Source organism: Trichoderma evansii (genome assembly GCF_050947405.1).
Source record: "Trichoderma evansii strain SZMC 28006 chromosome Unknown GGI43scaffold_18, whole genome shotgun sequence".
In the NCBI taxonomy this organism is placed as follows: Eukaryota; Fungi; Ascomycota; class Sordariomycetes; order Hypocreales; family Hypocreaceae; genus Trichoderma; species Trichoderma evansii.
This window is the reverse complement of record NW_028145188.1, coordinates 199,941-216,374: the sequence shown is the minus strand read 5'-3', so window position 1 is coordinate 216,374 and position 16,434 is coordinate 199,941. Positions and strand designations below refer to the sequence as shown.

Genomic DNA, 16,434 nt, shown 5'->3' with positions numbered 1-16,434 from the left:
TTTAGCCCCAAATTTCCCCGCACGAAACCACGTTTGGTATCGCTCAGTCAAAGCTGGGGTACACTGAGTCGGCGGAAAATAACCCCAGATTTTTTGCTAGTTGGCGAAGACCCCACCATCTTCTCTCCAGATCCGATGGCACCAGGCCAAAGTTGTGATGGACAGACCTTTCAACTTTCATATAACTGACGATGTTATCCGCTCTTTTCATTATGCTGATCTCTTAATGGCCTTTGGCTTCATTCCTGCACTATTTATCCTTTTCCATCGCAGGCGAATTTGTCTTGTGTCCATACACTCTTGACAAAGCAGATAAGACTTCATTATGGGTGGATTTCGTGCCGTTGAAGATCGGCCAACGCCGAAAGAGGTGTACAACTGGCGCTTGTATTTTGAAGCTGCAGTCATTGCCACCGGTTCTTTACTGTGAGTCTCTCTGCCTTGAGTGTTGCTGCATGAACTTCTCTGATACTTTAGTGATTCAGCTTTGGCTATGATGGCGCATTTGTCGGCACGACGATCGCTCGCGCAAGTTTTAAAAAAGACTTTAATATTTTACCTGCCGATGCGAGTAGCATCTCGAGTAATATCACGTCTGCATTTCAAGCGGGTGCTTTCTTTGGAGCCATTTTTTGCTTCTTTAGTAGGTTTGGGAAATACTCATGTCCAGTGCCAGACGTTAACTATGAGGAACAGTCACCGAAAAAATAGGTCGAAAGTGGGCGCTTTTCACTTCCAATGTGGTATTTCTTATCGGCGCAATTGTCATGACGGCTGCAACGCACTCATTATCGAACATATGTCAGTTCATACTATATTTTTCGAGATTTCCAGTCCTTTATTGCTAACTTTTAGCGAATAGATGCTGGTCGAGTCCTCACTGGCCTTGCCTGCGGCGGAATCACTGCGACAGTCCCAAGCTACATCGCTGAACTTTCTATCCCTTCTATTCGCGGTATACTCACTGGTCTTTTCGAAATTGCGTACCAGATTGGATCTCTTATTGGCTTTTGGATCAACTACGGTATTAATCAGAATATGGACCAAAGTTCAACAGCTTCGTGGCGCATTCCCATGGCCGTTCAACTTATCCCCTGCGTTATGCTGTTAATTGGAGGCGTGTTTCTACACGAAAGTCCCCTATGGCTCTTCCGAAACGATAAAGTCGAAGAAGGAACAAAGGCTTTGGAAGAAATTCGCCAGCTCCCACGAGATCACAAGTGTAAGATAATCCCCATCACGCTACTAAAGACAGCTGGCTCATATATGCTACAGACATAGAAGAAGACATACAAATGATCCGGAGCCGCCTTATGGAGGAAGCCAACATCGCAAGTAGATACGGTACTGGATCCTGGGCACTTTTCCGTGGTGCTCTGTACGAACTGTCTCGCAAGGGCATGCGCAACCGTGTCATTCTCGTATTCTGCTCTTTTGCCCTTCAAAATATGTCTGGAGCTGCAGGTAAGCAAGGAACGCAATTTATTGAAGGCGTCATGGGCTGACAATAACACGTATTAAAGCTATTAATTATTATTCGCCTACACTATTTACTTCCTTAGGAATCTCAGATGTTTCTCTTTATACTGGCATCTACGGTCTCGTCAAGGCAATTGCTTCAATCATCTTCTACGTTTTCTTGATCGATATATGGGGCCGCCGACATCCGACTATTCTCTCTTCAATTGCTTGTTCGCTCTGTCTCTGGATTATAGGTGCATATGTCAAGATTGGGCATCCAGCCGACATCATTAAAGCTGGGCACCAGCTTTCTCCATCCACCGCAGCTGGTGGCAAAGCCGCGACCGGCATGATCATGATATATTCTGTCTTGTAAGTTATCCTTATTAAGCCTCACTTCCGTTCTTTTCACATCTAATTTGTTCTTCATAGCTGGTCTTTCGGACTCAATGGAATTCCTTGGATTGTTGCGGCCGAAATCTTCCCAGGAGCTTTGCGTAACTTTTCGGGAACCTGGGCGGCACTTTGCCAATGGTATGGCCCCAATCAATATCCCAAGACTATCTTTACTCTAACGCTTATTTATAGGCTCACCCAGTTCGTTATTACAAAGGCGCTACCATATATCTTTACTTCTCTAGGCTACGGCACCTGGTTCTTTTTCGCGTCCTGGATGCTACTTGCAACTATTTGGGCTTTCTTCTTTCTTCCAGAGACGAAAGGCAAGACTTTGGATGAGATTGACGTTATTTTGTGAGTTTAGCCAGTGATTACATAACTCCAACACCCCGTTGCTAACTATTGCCCAATAGTGGATATACCGAAGATAGAAGACAATTCTTTCCAGAGCCATCAAATGCCGATATTATCAAGGAAGACACAGAAGTTTTCACAAAGGAGTAAGGATATGCTTTATTTCTAGTTTTAATTTAGTTTTGTTTTTAAAATATATCCAACAATCGACTGCACAATAATGAAAGGGGGATGCTGGGAAGCATCTATTTATTGCACACAGCCTGCACCAGGTTTGCGAATCATGTGTCTCACATCAACTACCCTTTATTGTCAAGATTCTGATTGTTGATATGAGATTCTAATATATGAATTCCACCATTTTATCTGCATGTGAAATGCTGCGTAACTGCCGTAAACATATCGGGGAAAGATCGTCAAAGGTCCCCTCTCTATGTAAGGCCAAAATCCTACGCAGATACGCAAAACTAGTTTTAGGCTTAAAAATAGCCGCCCGTTCTGTAAGAAGATGTTAATAATGCTTATTTTATTGTTTAATTAACCTTCATTCCTATCTACATGGTCTATAATTCCTCTTATGCCAGACCTGAAAGCTGGTAAAGTTGCCATTATGGGACCGCCAATTGATTCCCCGATCCGCCAACACACAGAATTCTACAACAATTATAGTTATGTAATTACTCATAAAAACGACTTGAGCGAGATTCTTGCTGAGTCAAGTCTATCTCACTCATCCAAGTACATATGTTGGTCACTTACAGCAGGTTCTCGTACTCAGCGCCCCCACCCTAGAGCCGATCAAGCGGCAGCCACTAGGTCAAGTGATACGTTTTAATCTGCATGATCCGCTTCGATGCACGTACGAAAAGAAGATGCTAAATCTGGATCTGCAGATCGTGGAACAAAGTTTTGGGATCGACACTTTGGCACTACACTACCAATAACACTGCTCTTCAACTTTATGAGTAGAGAGGCTATACCTAACTACCGGGTTGCTGGTAACCCCTCTAGCTGTCATCCGCGGACGCCGGCTAGTCGCTGGGCAGTATGTATGGTTGATGTTACCCTTTTTGTGAAAAATGGATTATAGCGATAGTCTCTTTACTAATCAATGAACTCAATAACCATTCATCATGCATGGTTCAATGCAAGACTCAAAATAGACAAAACTACTGTGCGTCTACTTGGATACAATTCTCATATCGCGGAATGTAGGACTCGGATACTCGCGATATTACAAATCTGTTAATCATGATTATGTTTATTTTTTATTCTTATTTGGACTGAGCTCCATACTTACCAAACACCTAGCATACGTTTAGTATTGTCAGCTTCAGATGGGCAAACGTTGGAATGCATTTGGGTACTTGAAAAAGTGATCAAAATGCCTGCACGCCATTCATTTTCAGTGTGTATTACCCGCTTGAAACAATGTTAGCAAGCAGGTCAGCCTTGCCAAGCCAATACGGAAGAAGCGGCCCATGAAGACCCCTGGAAATGATACTAGCCCAGGGACTGGGCATGAACCACTGCGAGATCATGCCGCTCGGCCCTTTTTAGGGACGAATTGGCTGTACTGGTATCAGCTTATGGTATCGAATAGGAAGCTAAAGATGCTCGGAATCTATTTGTGCCTGAAAAAATCTGCGCTATTGTGCATTGGGATGGCTTTCTAGTTTCTACAGCCACAGTGATCAGTAATGCTATTGGCGGCCTTATGATGACTGGAAAGTGAACTAGCCTTTACCATAAAAGGAAGCTTAGTATTTTCGACTGAGGCTCAAAAAAGAGAACTAGACTTCCTTAAAGAGGCAGTTACTTGCAAATGAGCCCTTGATGGTTATTAGCGTGTAATTAATACATGACCGGCGCCATACTTGATGATTTTCGGTTGTAATACCGAGCATGATAAATCTTGGGCTCGGGAAACCACTCTGCAGAAGATAAACGAAATGTAATTTATCTTGATCAAACTGTTCCTTAGAAAAGCCACTGGTGTTAAAAGCAATAAGGCATACTGGGATCCATTAACTCCAAGTGGTAACCAATCTCAGCTTCTTATCTTAGCTGAATTCTACCTAGTTGTAAACCTCTTCAACTCTCATTTCCGGTGTTTCATGCCCCATATTTTAAGTTGCCATTGCATATCACCCTAGCTCATGCGTTAGACCATCTCTCTTGGGATTCGCTGTGATCATGATATAGCTAGCTTTTAATAAACTACTCTTATTTTTCAGTAACAGCCACATCGGTTTGTAGAAGCAAAAGTTGATAGCAAACCACAATTGATTGGAAGCTAAGATATATACATGGGTCTTAGATATAGACATAACCTCTAAGAGGTATCATAAAAGAGCCTTTAAGGCAAAATATAGACAAGTGAATCCAAAAGCAGAAGTGGAGAAACTCATGGAGATTATATCATCGCTCCAAGGTATCAAACCCTGCATCATCCACCTTCTTGTTTACTCCACTTCCAATTTTCGTCTCCATTCCCAATTCGTAGAATGTTTAGAAGACCTGGCCCATCATACGGCGGGCAATGTCACTGACGTAGCAAGGTACACCGAAGCCGCCGGCAGCAACACTGAGGTCACTGGTGTCGACACTGCCCGAGTTGTATTCACGGAGAGCCGGGTAGATAGAGGAGACATCCCACAGGTCACCAAAGTCCTCCAAGTTGGACTTGAAGTGCTGAGTACCACCGTTAATCATGGCAGAGGTATCCGACTAGGTTGAAAATGTTAGAAGCTGCAAAGTCTTAGATGACGGAGAGGGAAAGATGTCAATATACCTGAGGCAGTTCGTTCTGGCCCTGGAATGATGGGCAGCCCTCGCACTGCATCAAACCACAGTCATCTCCACCAGTGCACTGGACACCAACATAACCGGTACTCTCTTGGAGAATGATAGCGAGAATAACACGCTCATCAACACCAATGTTGGCGGCAGCTGCGCTAATGGCCACGTTGATACGGCCAACGTCATCCCAAGAGGAACCTGCGTTGACCATCGTCTGCTCATACAGGCCGAAAACAGTCGTCCAGGGCAGCCAAGAGCTCATGGGAGGAAAGTTCTGGTAAGGTCCGCCGTAGGTACAGCCTCGAGACTCAAGCTCAATGGGGGAGGCAAAGGTGGCAGGCAGAGCAGCCAGGGCGGCGACGAGCATGTTCTTGAAAGCCATTGTTTCTATTGAGAGTGTTTAAAGACGAGAGGTTTCTTTGATGTTGGGTTGAGTGAGCTGGATTGACTGGAGAAAGATTGCTATCTATCGTGGAGAGGCTTCATCTCTTTATACCTTTTTCTCCCATAGTATAGTGGCTTCATCTGAGAAAGGAAGTTGGAAAAGAATTAAAAATAGGACTATATTGGGATGAGTTCCTCCGAGCTCCTAGCCAGGCTCTTCACAAGCAATATTTCCGTTGGGGCTAGATGCTTGACGGCCAGGTTAGAACACTTGTGATGCTTGTGATGGAGCCCGGTAATCCGGCATCGGTAGTCGCATTGGGAAAAAAGGTTCTAGGCATGCATGCTAAGGATATTTAGCAGCTTTATTATTGCTTATAGCACATATAAGAAATATGATATTTCGAGCATCGCCGAAGACAAATGTGGGAGTAGAACCCTCAGCTGCGCACTTTTGATCTTTCATTGGCGCGTTAAGCACGCATCCCCATGCATGCATCCATTATACTTTCACCCCCTGAAACAAGCCGAAGCATGTTAATATATGGTGCCCGCTACAGCATGTCGTGAGATACCAACGGGCTGCAGGACCAATAGTCAGTCCGCCTGCATAAACTTATACTTCAACCTTTCCATTAAGAAGGGCCTTAGTGGGGAATTAACATGTGTTAATCTAGCCATTTAAGGAATATCTAGTCAGGGCTTCATACTCAGGTGAGGCTCGAAGGCTTTTAGAAGCTTCAGCGAGGGACGCGCTTGTTTCTTTTGCAAACCTTCGATGTACTCTTTTATTTTCGATGAATTGTCTGTCCATTCGTGATGATACTTGCTACCTCAAACAGGGTCGCACTAGTATAAACCCATGCAATTACTACTAACAACTACACTAAAGTCTAGGCCGCTTTGCTTACCCAACCTAATTTACATAAGCATATTCATCTCTTAGCATTTTGACACCCAGAGTAAGTTCGTAGGGTTGCATTGAAGGAAATAGCCTCAGAGAAGGATTTCATATCCGCTTGTGCAGCATTCTAAATAAAGCAGCCAGTCTGAATAGATGAGTAAACGGATTTGTGTGATCCGACTTGAGGACTTCTATTGGCCTGGCATTGTTGTGAGAAAAATCGACTCGCTGTCTCTAGGTCATTTGATGCATTCCATGACTCTCCATCAGCCGACGAGCCGTAGCAGCTGCTATAAACTGCTAGAGTTTCCAGACTAAAGTGTATTAGTATGAGCCAATAGCCTACACTTTCGGAGAAATATGTAATGTAGCGGGCTGAAAAATGTATTAGATTTGGGTTGGAAATGCCTCGACAACGATATTGTGTACATTGTAGAGCAGCGATGACGGATAAACCTTTTCCTGATATTATCTCTTCCGGAATTTAAGGACATTGGGTCTTATCCACAATTAGTTCCTTGACTATCCGACATTCTTAGAGCTTACGCGCATTATCATCGATCCACCTTCCTATTTTGACTCCGAGCGTCTGAATGCCAAACTCAAACTAATAGCATACGACGGCCATCTGCTTTTGGCCATGTGAAGTAGGTAAGGAAAGGATAAGGGCGATAAAAGAGGGTAACGAAATGCTTAATGTAACTCCGAAGACTCAAATGTAGCATTTCCACCTTCCAAATATTCTCAGCTGTATTACAACAAATACAATAAGAGCCATAGCGCAAGAGCTATGACCTGAAAGTATCTCGCTAGGGGCTCCAATCACCATACCAAACCTATTCCAGTAACTACGAAGTTATCCTGGGCTTCATCTATAACGCCCAGACCACTTCACATTCGATAGACGTCCCGATCTCCAATGAGTATGTCGGTAATTACGGATAACTCGTGAAGGCCGTACGGAAGAATATGAGTAGCTTGAGTAGCTTACATCAGTATCTGGTAAGGGGCGTTATTTCTTAAAAAGGCAGTTCTTTGTCTAATAACCCTGTATAACATGGAACGAAGTTGGCCGATGATTTTTTTTTTTTTTTTTTTTTAAAAAAAAAAAAGATTTCTCTCTCAATAGTAAGATACAACAGCACTCCAAAAAAGGGTAAGTCAGCATATAAGCAGATGTGCTGCCTAAACATGTTCGGCGTTGTTTACTCATCTTAAAGCAGCGTTGTAATGCTAGAGCTGTTAAAAGGGTATAATTGTGGCTCCCATAATAATGCGAGCTTATGTACATTTACGTTCATGAAACTATTTTTAATCAAAACTAGTGCCTTAGGTAGATGAATACTATTTCTATTGATTGTCAAAGTCGGAGAGCTCATCAAGAGTATAATATTATCTCTTTTCTTTCCCTTGCAATACTTGATTATTGGTAGTACCTTTTCAATCTCTTCCGAACCAGCGACAAACTTGGAGTAAATCTCTATAGTCACTCCCTAACATCTTCTGCGTAATCATGAATAGTAATACTTTGAACTATCAAGACATAAAACTAGAATCATTTTACATCGTCTAGTTCATTTCATCATTGTTTAAATGCTCCTAGTTGTAGATTTATAGCAGATGATGGTATTATAGGGTGCTAAATGTGCTCAACCCAATTTTAGCCCTTCAGAGAAACTCATAAAGTAGAAGATTGCCAAAAGATAATGCTAATTGTCCTAGATGGGGACGCTGGAAATTTCTCACCGCTACATTTCTTCCTGATTAGAATGCTAACACGTCGATGACAGAGTGACTACCTCTACTACTCTCAACTAAAACTTTGGTATCTGCGGCTGCTTTTCCTTTTGGAAAAGAAGAGGAACAAAACTAGCCTTGTTTTGGTAGCTTCAAAAGATTGAAAATGTTCAACTTTCACTGTGATAATATTAGTCCATATATTATAAAAGTAGTAGTTAAACATACGTTGCCCATATATCATTTGAAATGTATCCCGTTTCATTGGCTATCTCACTTTTTCTTTAACTTGTTTAATACTCAAATTACTAGATTTAGGCTTTCTTTTTCGTAGACGCGACCGCTGCTATTCTTGGAATAAGGCTGCTGCTTTTGAACTATTTCTATCACGCCATAGACTCTCTCGGGAGGTATTAATTCCGTTACAAAATCAGCCAAAATGATGGGTAGCATACACAAAGTGTTATGTACATGAAAATGAGTTCACTTTGCTAAAATCGCTGATTGATTCGCTGTTCCTTCTAAATATATCCATACTAGAAACTTCCATATAAGTATTACTCCAAAGAAAGCCGCTTTACACATATAATTCCTATAATTCTCCAATAAAGCCGAATAATTTGTGTTCCTATATATTAGTAAATAAACTTGCACTGCACTTGTATACATACCTAGGGAGGCGTATAATATAGCACTTCTATTACGGTGAGAGAGGCTCTCAGCTGCTACTCGAATTGACAGTAATATATGTACTGTAATTGGATATATTCAGCGCTATAATTTTTAAATCATAAAATTTCAATGGGCTTTAGTCTATAGCTATATGGACCTTTGCCAAAACTATAGTCAACAAAGTCAGTCCTTGTTTAACAAGAGGCAACACTTGGTACATTCTGGCAGCTGCTGTATTTCTTTCCTCCAGTAACGACAACATTGCTCCAAGTCCAACTAGAGCAAGCGCCACTTCCACAGACGATAGCAATGTTAGTAGCGCTTGATTCGACAGCACCACTCCCAGAAATATTCTGGAGGATGAGGTTGGTGATGGGGATGCCACTGGTGGGGCTTCCGTGAAGGTCACCGCCATCGTAATTTTGCTCAATAAGAATACCATAGCTATAAACAAACATTAGTTATAAGCTGGATTTGCCATTTTCTTTCCATTCTTTAAAACATACCCAGTAATAGATGATAAAGTAATGCCTGAGTAGGTAACTCCCTTGATGGTGCCAGTATCTCCCTCAGTGGCCTTGATGCGGATGCCTGCCCAATGATTAGCTATTAGCCTATCGTTATCTATTAAGTTACTAACCGTTTGCTGATTTGGTAACTTGTGAGTTGCTAAAAGTGACTGTCTGAACGGTGTTGTCGTCTCGGCCGCCAACACTGCCGATTGACAAGCCGTGGCCACCGGAGCATAGACCACCAGTGAAGGTAATGTTCTAGTTTATATCAATTAGCGAGCGTTCTATTTAAAGCCGATGTGAGGCCATATCGTACCGTGCCAGAATTGACAGCAACGCAATCGTCCTGGTTATACACCTTGGCTCCGCTAATCACAACGTTCGAGCTGGAGCCGATGTCAAATCCATCGGTGTTGTGGCCGCCGCCGCTATCACCAGCACTGTTGTCAATCGTCATACCAGTAATGGTTAATCCGGTAGCACCGTTAATGCTAACCGCTTGAACAGGAGTGTTTTCGATATACAAGTTAGTGATGGTGGACGAGGTGAGATCATGAGCGTAAAAGAACTTGGGCTTTGTCTTGCCGCCGTTGGTGCCTTGGCCATCCCACCAGCGGGCACCATCAGGGTTCAAAACGGCACCACTGGCGCCTTGAATGGTGATATCATTGCCTTCAATTTGGAGCAGGGGGCCAGACCACTCCTCATAACCCCAGGTAGTTGTACCCTCAAAGATGACCTGTAGAGATAATTGCAAATTAATATACTTATTTGATGAAACCATAGTTTGCAATTGCTTACATGAGTACCGTCATTTAGATCGCTAAGGTCAAGCGTCACGCCAGAAGGTACAGCAACATTTGACAACACAATAGTGGCGCAGGATTTCTGCGACTTGCTAGCTGAAGATGCACCACTTGAGCCAGAGAAAGTGCAAGTTGTGGCCCGATCTTCCAACTTTGGACCTTGTGTAACTTCAGGAGCAGAAGGCACCACGAAAGCTTGAACACAAGCAGAAGCTGCAAAAGCTCCAAGGAGAAGCGAAACCTTGGTCATATTTTTAATGGGGGTTTTAATAATGTCTAGTTGAGTTGTTGAAAGACACTGTCTAGTGAATCATTCATTCCTTCTCCTTTCTGATGGCAAAGAAGGGAGATCAGACACAGTTATATAGAAATCAACCCATGTATTGGAGCTGCACCTTACAATCTCAGGCTGTCTGAAGACAACAGGCTGTAATCTCTCTCGGAGCCCCGGGCCCCCTTTTTTGCCGCTGTTCTAGGGTCCAAAGTTTCATACGCGCAATCCAAATTTAATTAACAGGATGCAATACCATATGCATCAACGAACCCTCGCAAGATGGAATAGAACAGACTTGGGCCACTATAGGACAGATCTTGGGGTAAAATAAACAGTCTGCAGTTCATTTGCCGTCAAGAGCTCCATTTTAGTACCGGCATACCCCAGATGTTTCCACCAACCAGTTTTATGCCCAGCACATCCAAATGCGGCTCATTGGTATGGAGGATCGGATTTTAATATAGGATAATGTTTAAACTTACAGCCGTAAAGCGAGGGCCAAAAGCGCGCCAATCCGATCTCAAGGCATTTTTCCGGGCCGTTAAGCATCTCGGCGCTTCGGTGTTGCGATCTATCATTTGCTCGGTATAATTTGCCGACTTGCAGCGTGTCTGGTTCAATTTATCTTATTACATTGGTTACTTTTTGAACGTGTTTCGTTGTTAACTTAGCTGTAATGGGCCTATTCGTCACTCTCTAGGTATCTGGAACGCCCAGAAAGTCGTGTCTTAAGCTGATTGTGCATAGGGGATTGACAGTCTCCGCACTTCTATAACTACAACTCTACTTCATATAAGAGGTTTTGAAAAGGGGCTAAATGTGTAGTGGATTGGAATAAAGAGTCATAAAGCAAATGAACATTTATGGAACCTAAAAGAAAAAATGTCAAATACTAATAGTGCTGGGTAGCTATAAGCTTAATACAAGAATGCGTACTGAACACGCAGCTGTCAATCGGTTTCCACTCACTTTACCCCACGTTCACCCCGAACTCGGGCAACTTTCGGCATTCTCTTGTTTTGCATGTAACCTCGGCCCATAATAGCAAGCTGCGCCTCGGCCGGGCCAGTCATAATAGAGTACCTCACGTTTATATAGATTGTTTGTTTGGGACATAAATTATCGCAATAAATGCCGAATTGCATTAAATTTTAAGTAAAAAGGGCCGGTACATACATATATTTCATGAACGATGGCACGAGAAGAGGCCAAATGACTGAACTTGCGCAACACTGTCAGTTCACGATGCGGTATTTAGTCTAGCCAGACTAGGTATGTGCTATAATACTTGCCGCTCTGGCCTAAGAAGAAGGGATATGCCATGGATTATATTCTGTTAAGCATCCGCCACAATACAGGGTATAAACCCGTATATTATAGCATGCGTAATGGTTGATCCGGCGGGGAGATAATATCTTCGATTTGCTAAAGCGTCATATCCTACAACTCATGGCATACTCTTTTTTTTTTCTAATGGATATTAACCACAATAACAATACCAACAATCGTCAACAGAGTGAAAAGAAACGAAAAGAGCAAATTTTAAAGTTGGCCATTGTCATGCCACAAAAAGTATGGTGATATAATGGTATTACGAGCGTTTGAAACAGGGGTTTTAACGGAGTTGCTATGAAGTGGTTGCCAGTTATTATCCGGTGACTATAGCAATTCGCCGATAAAGGGGCACTAAAGTATACACCAAATGATATACTCTAAGCCAGCCACCGATTTGTGTCTACCAGGGGTCTGCGGAGTACTGCATATTCTGAGATCCTAATGAGGAGACCTTGAAGAGTTTCACGCTGGAAGATCACTAAAATCGTACCTGTCTACTCCGCATGTGTTAGCGGGGCAAAGATAGACCGAGTACCCGACATATTATATAGTTGACTTGGCGTAAGCAATCATCAGTATGTGTAAACCCCTTTTTAACGTTTAGCGAATTAAACTACTGGAGCAGTAAGTTGCAGAGTCGCCAAGCCGATGATCCAAATTTTATTCTTGTCGCAATTAATGATGATTATTGATAGCCAGCGAGTAGAAAGTTTCGACTACTCTATTGATGTATGTCGATAACTCTTTTAACATTTATAACATAGTCGGCAATATATTTCTTAAGGCTGTGAAAAGCATGCATTTCCGCAGTATGGACCCTTCATGTATGTGCTTTACCGATCATACAGCCATCAAATACCCTTGAAGACGAAAATACGAGTATTATAATGAGACGATTATTTATCGATTTTAGGTAGTTCCTGAGCCAAATCCGGGCAGTATAATGGTAAAAAGAGTTCATAAAAACTTGATATAGAGTCAAGATTGAACTAGTCGTTAGGCAGTGGCAGATATATCGAGACTAAGGAGGTCGTAGTATGATACAAATCCCAGACATTGGCCCTGAGACCAAACTACTTTTATGCATACTATTAATGCTCGTGTAAGCTTGATGTAACGTCTATACGGCTTGGTAGCACACTGCCGATAACAAAAGGACCTGCCAAGCCACCAAGGACAAATATCTCACGCCAACAAGATATGCCATTGGATAATTATTCGGTACCTTACTCTCAAAGTAGCTAGCTTACCCAGCGAAGTGGTTGATCTATCATCGATCGCTTGCGGCCCGAAATTGACCGGCATACTGCAATTTCAAGCTCAATAGAGTTTACTCCGATATAATACCCCCGGCTTATCTATGTAAAGAGCGTGGTTCCATCACCCTGGTTAGAGCCAAGCTGCACGCCGTCGCCAAATTTGACAAGAAAGATAAGCTATGTGACATTGTCCTATGCCGCAGGGGCAATGTAGTCGAAGGGCTAGGTTTTCAGTACGCTTCTCCTAGATGACACACGATATAACAGTATACAATTAATTATTCATCTGCCCTAAGTACTTCATACATCATGTAATTGTGGTACTACAAGCGACACTCGCTGTAGTTTTAGAAAAAATTTTCTTTTCTCTTTAATACTATGCATAGGTAGGGGTGAGAGACTATAAAAAGTGTATATTGCCAATTCATGTCACATTTCTCAGAGATTGTTAAGAGAGACGCGATTCTCTAGGTTTTCAGTGACTGTTAACGCTGCAGCTCGAAGAATCAGATCAATAAACTATTAGCCCGGCCCCATACGATTCCCATGTGAAACAGCACTTTTTTGCAACATTTTATATTTCGTCGCCATAATTTATTTATAGAAACGCCAATTTACGAGCGTAAGTCTCTATTGCTAGCTTTTTATAAGCGTTGTTCATCCCTTCTTCAAACCTTTGGGTAACTATGGCCAGCGCTGAGATTTCTCAAAAGAGATAGTCAATAAACATCAGTCCGCAAATTTCTTACGATCATTCTTACCACCCCCTAATAGTATATGTGCGCCTTTAAGACAGATGAAACTATGGAAATTGACAGTCAGAAAAAGAATATATAGAGAGAAACAGTGTTATGTTAGGAACGGTTATGGAAAGAAAGGAAAACACTCGTTAAGCAGTGCATTTTCCAAGTGCAGCGAGATGTTTGCGGTATTTTAGAAAGAATTATTGTCTAATAATATATTTTGTTAGCGTCGATATGCTTCTTCTATAACGCCTTGATCTTTTGTCTCTCGCCTTCCACATGTGAAAGTTTGCCATGTGTCTGTCATAACTAATATCGTCTGTTTGGTAAAAATATACAGTGGATTCTGGATTTAGGCTAAATGGTGTTTCTTCTTTTGACAACATAATTGGTAAAGTGAAGGCCTTATTTTGGCAATGTCTCCGTTGTTTGGTAGTTTGAAGCCTCCGCGCAATGGCTAAGTGAATGGCTCGTTGTCAGGCCATCTGTAATGCGGCCCGACTACCTTTCTTACCAAGTTTATTGCATCAATGGGCTTATTGATTGAAAAGGTAATAATTATTAGACGATCTTTTCTGGTTTCAAATCAACAGCTGACGCCATCACTTCAGTTTATGCGACATGTGAAGAGTCAGATTTGCAACTTAACCCTCACCAGTGAAATATATCTCTCGCGGTCATTTAGCCATCGGATCAAAGGATACAAATATATAGCGATATAATGCAAATAAATTGCTTGATTACGCCATATAGTCAATGCTTAACTTCATAGACTGGCACTCTGATTTGTAGATATTGAGTGAAGATAAGTTACAATTACGTACCTGTTGCTTGCGCCATTGGGAAGTATTATTACATTAGATGGGCAGCAATTTGTGCATGTATGCCAACCTACATATTGTACAAAGCCACGTCATCACACCAAGATGATTTCGTCTGTGCAATTCGACGAATGAAGTCAGCTTGGTCATGCTGATGCTGTTTTTGAGTCTGCGTAAGCCTCTACGAGCTAATTTATCATCCCTAGCGGCAAAGAATGGCGAGGGTTAAACCACACCACGTATGTGGCCCAAGAGTCTCTGCCTACCACTTTATAATATGTATTCCTGATAATGAGATCGAACGCTAATACAGGTCTGCAACAACTGGTACGTATCAGGCAGCTCAAAAGGATAAATAAATGGTATAGCTATGATCTGAATTTGAATGTACGATGACATCAATCTGAAACGCCAAGACATACTCCCTAAGGCCAAGACTTTTGCATGCAAAGGGTTCCGGCGTTGAAAATTGTATTGCTTTTAAAATAGCTTCGTCATCGCAAATTTTTACAGGCAAGCCAACGCGACCCACCGGAATACTACATCCTCCACATAGCTCATTGAACAATATCTTGACATGATTGGCAGGCTAAATAGAACAGCTTATTAACCGGATGCACCCCGGATCTGGGGAACTGGCCGCGTACGGCCCAAAGTGCCGAGTTTGGTACTCTGTTGTGATGACCAACTAGACCGCTACACATAATTTTGTTGTGACATTCCAAGAAGTTATTGATCTAGCTCGGCACTTCGATGCCGTTTGACCCAGTACCTGGCGACTGTGTTTTAGGCAAAATGTCAAGACCCATGGACGGCATACCACTTGATATCAACTTCAGTTAGTGGCATCGATTCATTCATACTCGAAGTTTGGTAATTTTGGTATAGGATACAATAATGGACGATAGATTTAGGATAGAAATTTTTATTATATAAAGTCGCGATGAGAACCTCTCCATTCGGATTGTGAGCTAACCAGCACTGAATTCCAATCCAAACCCCAGTATATTCACAGAAAAAGAATAAAATGGTCGCCTTATCCAGCCTCGTTGCGGCTTTCACCGGCGTTGCCGGAGTGTTGGCTGTTCCCACTGGCCTTGGTCCTTCGCCAAGCAGCGTGAACATTACAGAGCGTGGTCTTCATGATTTCGTTCTTGGGCTTCACAACGATGTCCGCCGTCGTGCCAGCATCAACTACGACCAAAATTATCAAACTGGCGGAACTGTCAACTACTCTCCTTCAGGTACTGGATTTTCCGTCAACTGGAATACTCAGGATGACTTCGTTGTTGGTGTGGGTTGGACAACTGGATCCACTTCGTAAGTTCTTATATCTCTTCGATGAATTATGTAACATGCTGGCAAGCTAATCTTATAGACCTATCAACTTTGGCGGCTCCTTTGGTGTCAGCGGCGGAACAGGTCTGCTCTCTGTCTATGGCTGGACCACTAATCCCCTTGTTGAGTACTATATTATCGAGAGTAACTCGAACTTCCCTGCATCGGGCACTGTGAAGGGTTCTGTTACTAGTGATGGATCATCCTACACAGTATGGGAGAATACTCGTGTAAACGAGCCTTCCATTGTGGGCACGGCAACCTTTAACCAGTACATATCGATCCGGAATTCTCAGAGAACTAGCGGAACTGTGACAGTTGAGAATCACTTCAACGCCTGGAAGTCACTTGGCTTGGACCTTGGAACCTTTAACTACCAGGTTATTGCTATTGAAGGCTGGGGCGGCAGTGGTTCTGCATCTCAGACTGTTAGCAACTAGTAGTGAAGTTTAGGATAAAGTTGTGGTGGCTACTGCTATGTAGGAAATGGAACTACCAGAATGTGAGAAGCAATTTTGAAGGTGTTCAGATGAGGATAGGATGGATGAAAATTTATGCAGATGCTTACTGATGAAGATATTGACTGAGGGCAATTCATTCCGTACTACATAACTTTATCTACTACTATTTTAC

At 42.5% G+C, this 16,434-nt stretch overlaps 4 protein-coding genes across 4 annotated transcripts; 2 read left to right on the top strand and 2 right to left on the bottom strand.

Annotated features, from left to right (window-relative positions):
* The first annotated feature begins 141 nt into the window (after window positions 1-141).
* Window positions 142-2,574, top strand: GGI43DRAFT_124863 (general substrate transporter). Its single transcript, XM_083199097.1, has 9 exons — window positions 142-426; window positions 486-643; window positions 697-801; window positions 863-1,222; window positions 1,276-1,464; window positions 1,524-1,833; window positions 1,894-1,995; window positions 2,050-2,214; window positions 2,274-2,574. Exons 1-9 carry the CDS (start codon window positions 326-328, stop codon window positions 2,362-2,364), a joined length of 1,581 nt encoding a protein of 526 aa, XP_083058044.1. The 5' UTR covers window positions 142-325; the 3' UTR covers window positions 2,365-2,574.
* Window positions 2,575-4,725: 2,151 nt separating this feature from the next.
* Window positions 4,726-5,398, bottom strand: GGI43DRAFT_386131 (uncharacterized protein; the record flags this gene model as incomplete). Its single annotated transcript, XM_083203748.1, has 2 exons — window positions 4,726-4,944; window positions 5,009-5,398. 2 exons carry the CDS (start codon window positions 5,396-5,398, stop codon window positions 4,726-4,728), a joined length of 609 nt encoding a protein of 202 aa, XP_083058043.1.
* Window positions 5,399-8,802: 3,404 nt separating this feature from the next.
* GGI43DRAFT_411593 (glycoside hydrolase) lies at window positions 8,803-10,326 on the bottom strand. Its single transcript, XM_083206735.1, has 5 exons — window positions 10,027-10,326; window positions 9,542-9,964; window positions 9,354-9,483; window positions 9,220-9,304; window positions 8,803-9,157 (listed from the first exon to the last, which is right to left on the bottom strand). The coding sequence occupies exons 1-5, from the start codon at window positions 10,279-10,281 to the stop codon at window positions 8,908-8,910; spliced, it is 1,143 nt and encodes a 380-aa protein (XP_083058042.1). The 5' UTR covers window positions 10,282-10,326; the 3' UTR covers window positions 8,803-8,907.
* A 5,164-nt stretch (window positions 10,327-15,490) lies between these two features.
* On the top strand, window positions 15,491-16,241 carry GGI43DRAFT_386129 (glycoside hydrolase family 11 protein; the record flags this gene model as incomplete). Its single annotated transcript, XM_083203747.1, has 2 exons — window positions 15,491-15,783; window positions 15,842-16,241. 2 exons carry the CDS (start codon window positions 15,491-15,493, stop codon window positions 16,239-16,241), a joined length of 693 nt encoding a protein of 230 aa, XP_083058041.1.
* Window positions 16,242-16,434: the final 193 nt, after the last annotated feature.

Bases quoted from the DNA above. Each gene is read 5' to 3' on its own strand.
- GGI43DRAFT_124863 (XM_083199097.1), top strand. From the start codon at position 326: ATGGGTGGATTTCGTGCCGTTGAAGATCGGCCAACGCCGAAAGAGGTG. The intron at 644-696 runs GTAGGTTTGGGA...TATGAGGAACAG, and splicing joins AGCCATTTTTTGCTTCTTTA to TCACCGAAAAAATAGGTCGA. The intron at 1,223-1,275 runs GTAAGATAATCC...TATATGCTACAG, and splicing joins GCTCCCACGAGATCACAAGT to ACATAGAAGAAGACATACAA.
- GGI43DRAFT_411593 (XM_083206735.1), bottom strand. From the start codon at position 10,281: ATGACCAAGGTTTCGCTTCTCCTTGGAGCTTTTGCAGCTTCTGCTTGT. The intron at 9,305-9,353 runs GTTAGTAACTTA...ATCATTGGGCAG, and splicing joins AGTTACCAAATCAGCAAACG to GCATCCGCATCAAGGCCACT. The intron at 9,158-9,219 runs GTATGTTTTAAA...GTTTGTTTATAG, and splicing joins ACTTTATCATCTATTACTGG to CTATGGTATTCTTATTGAGC.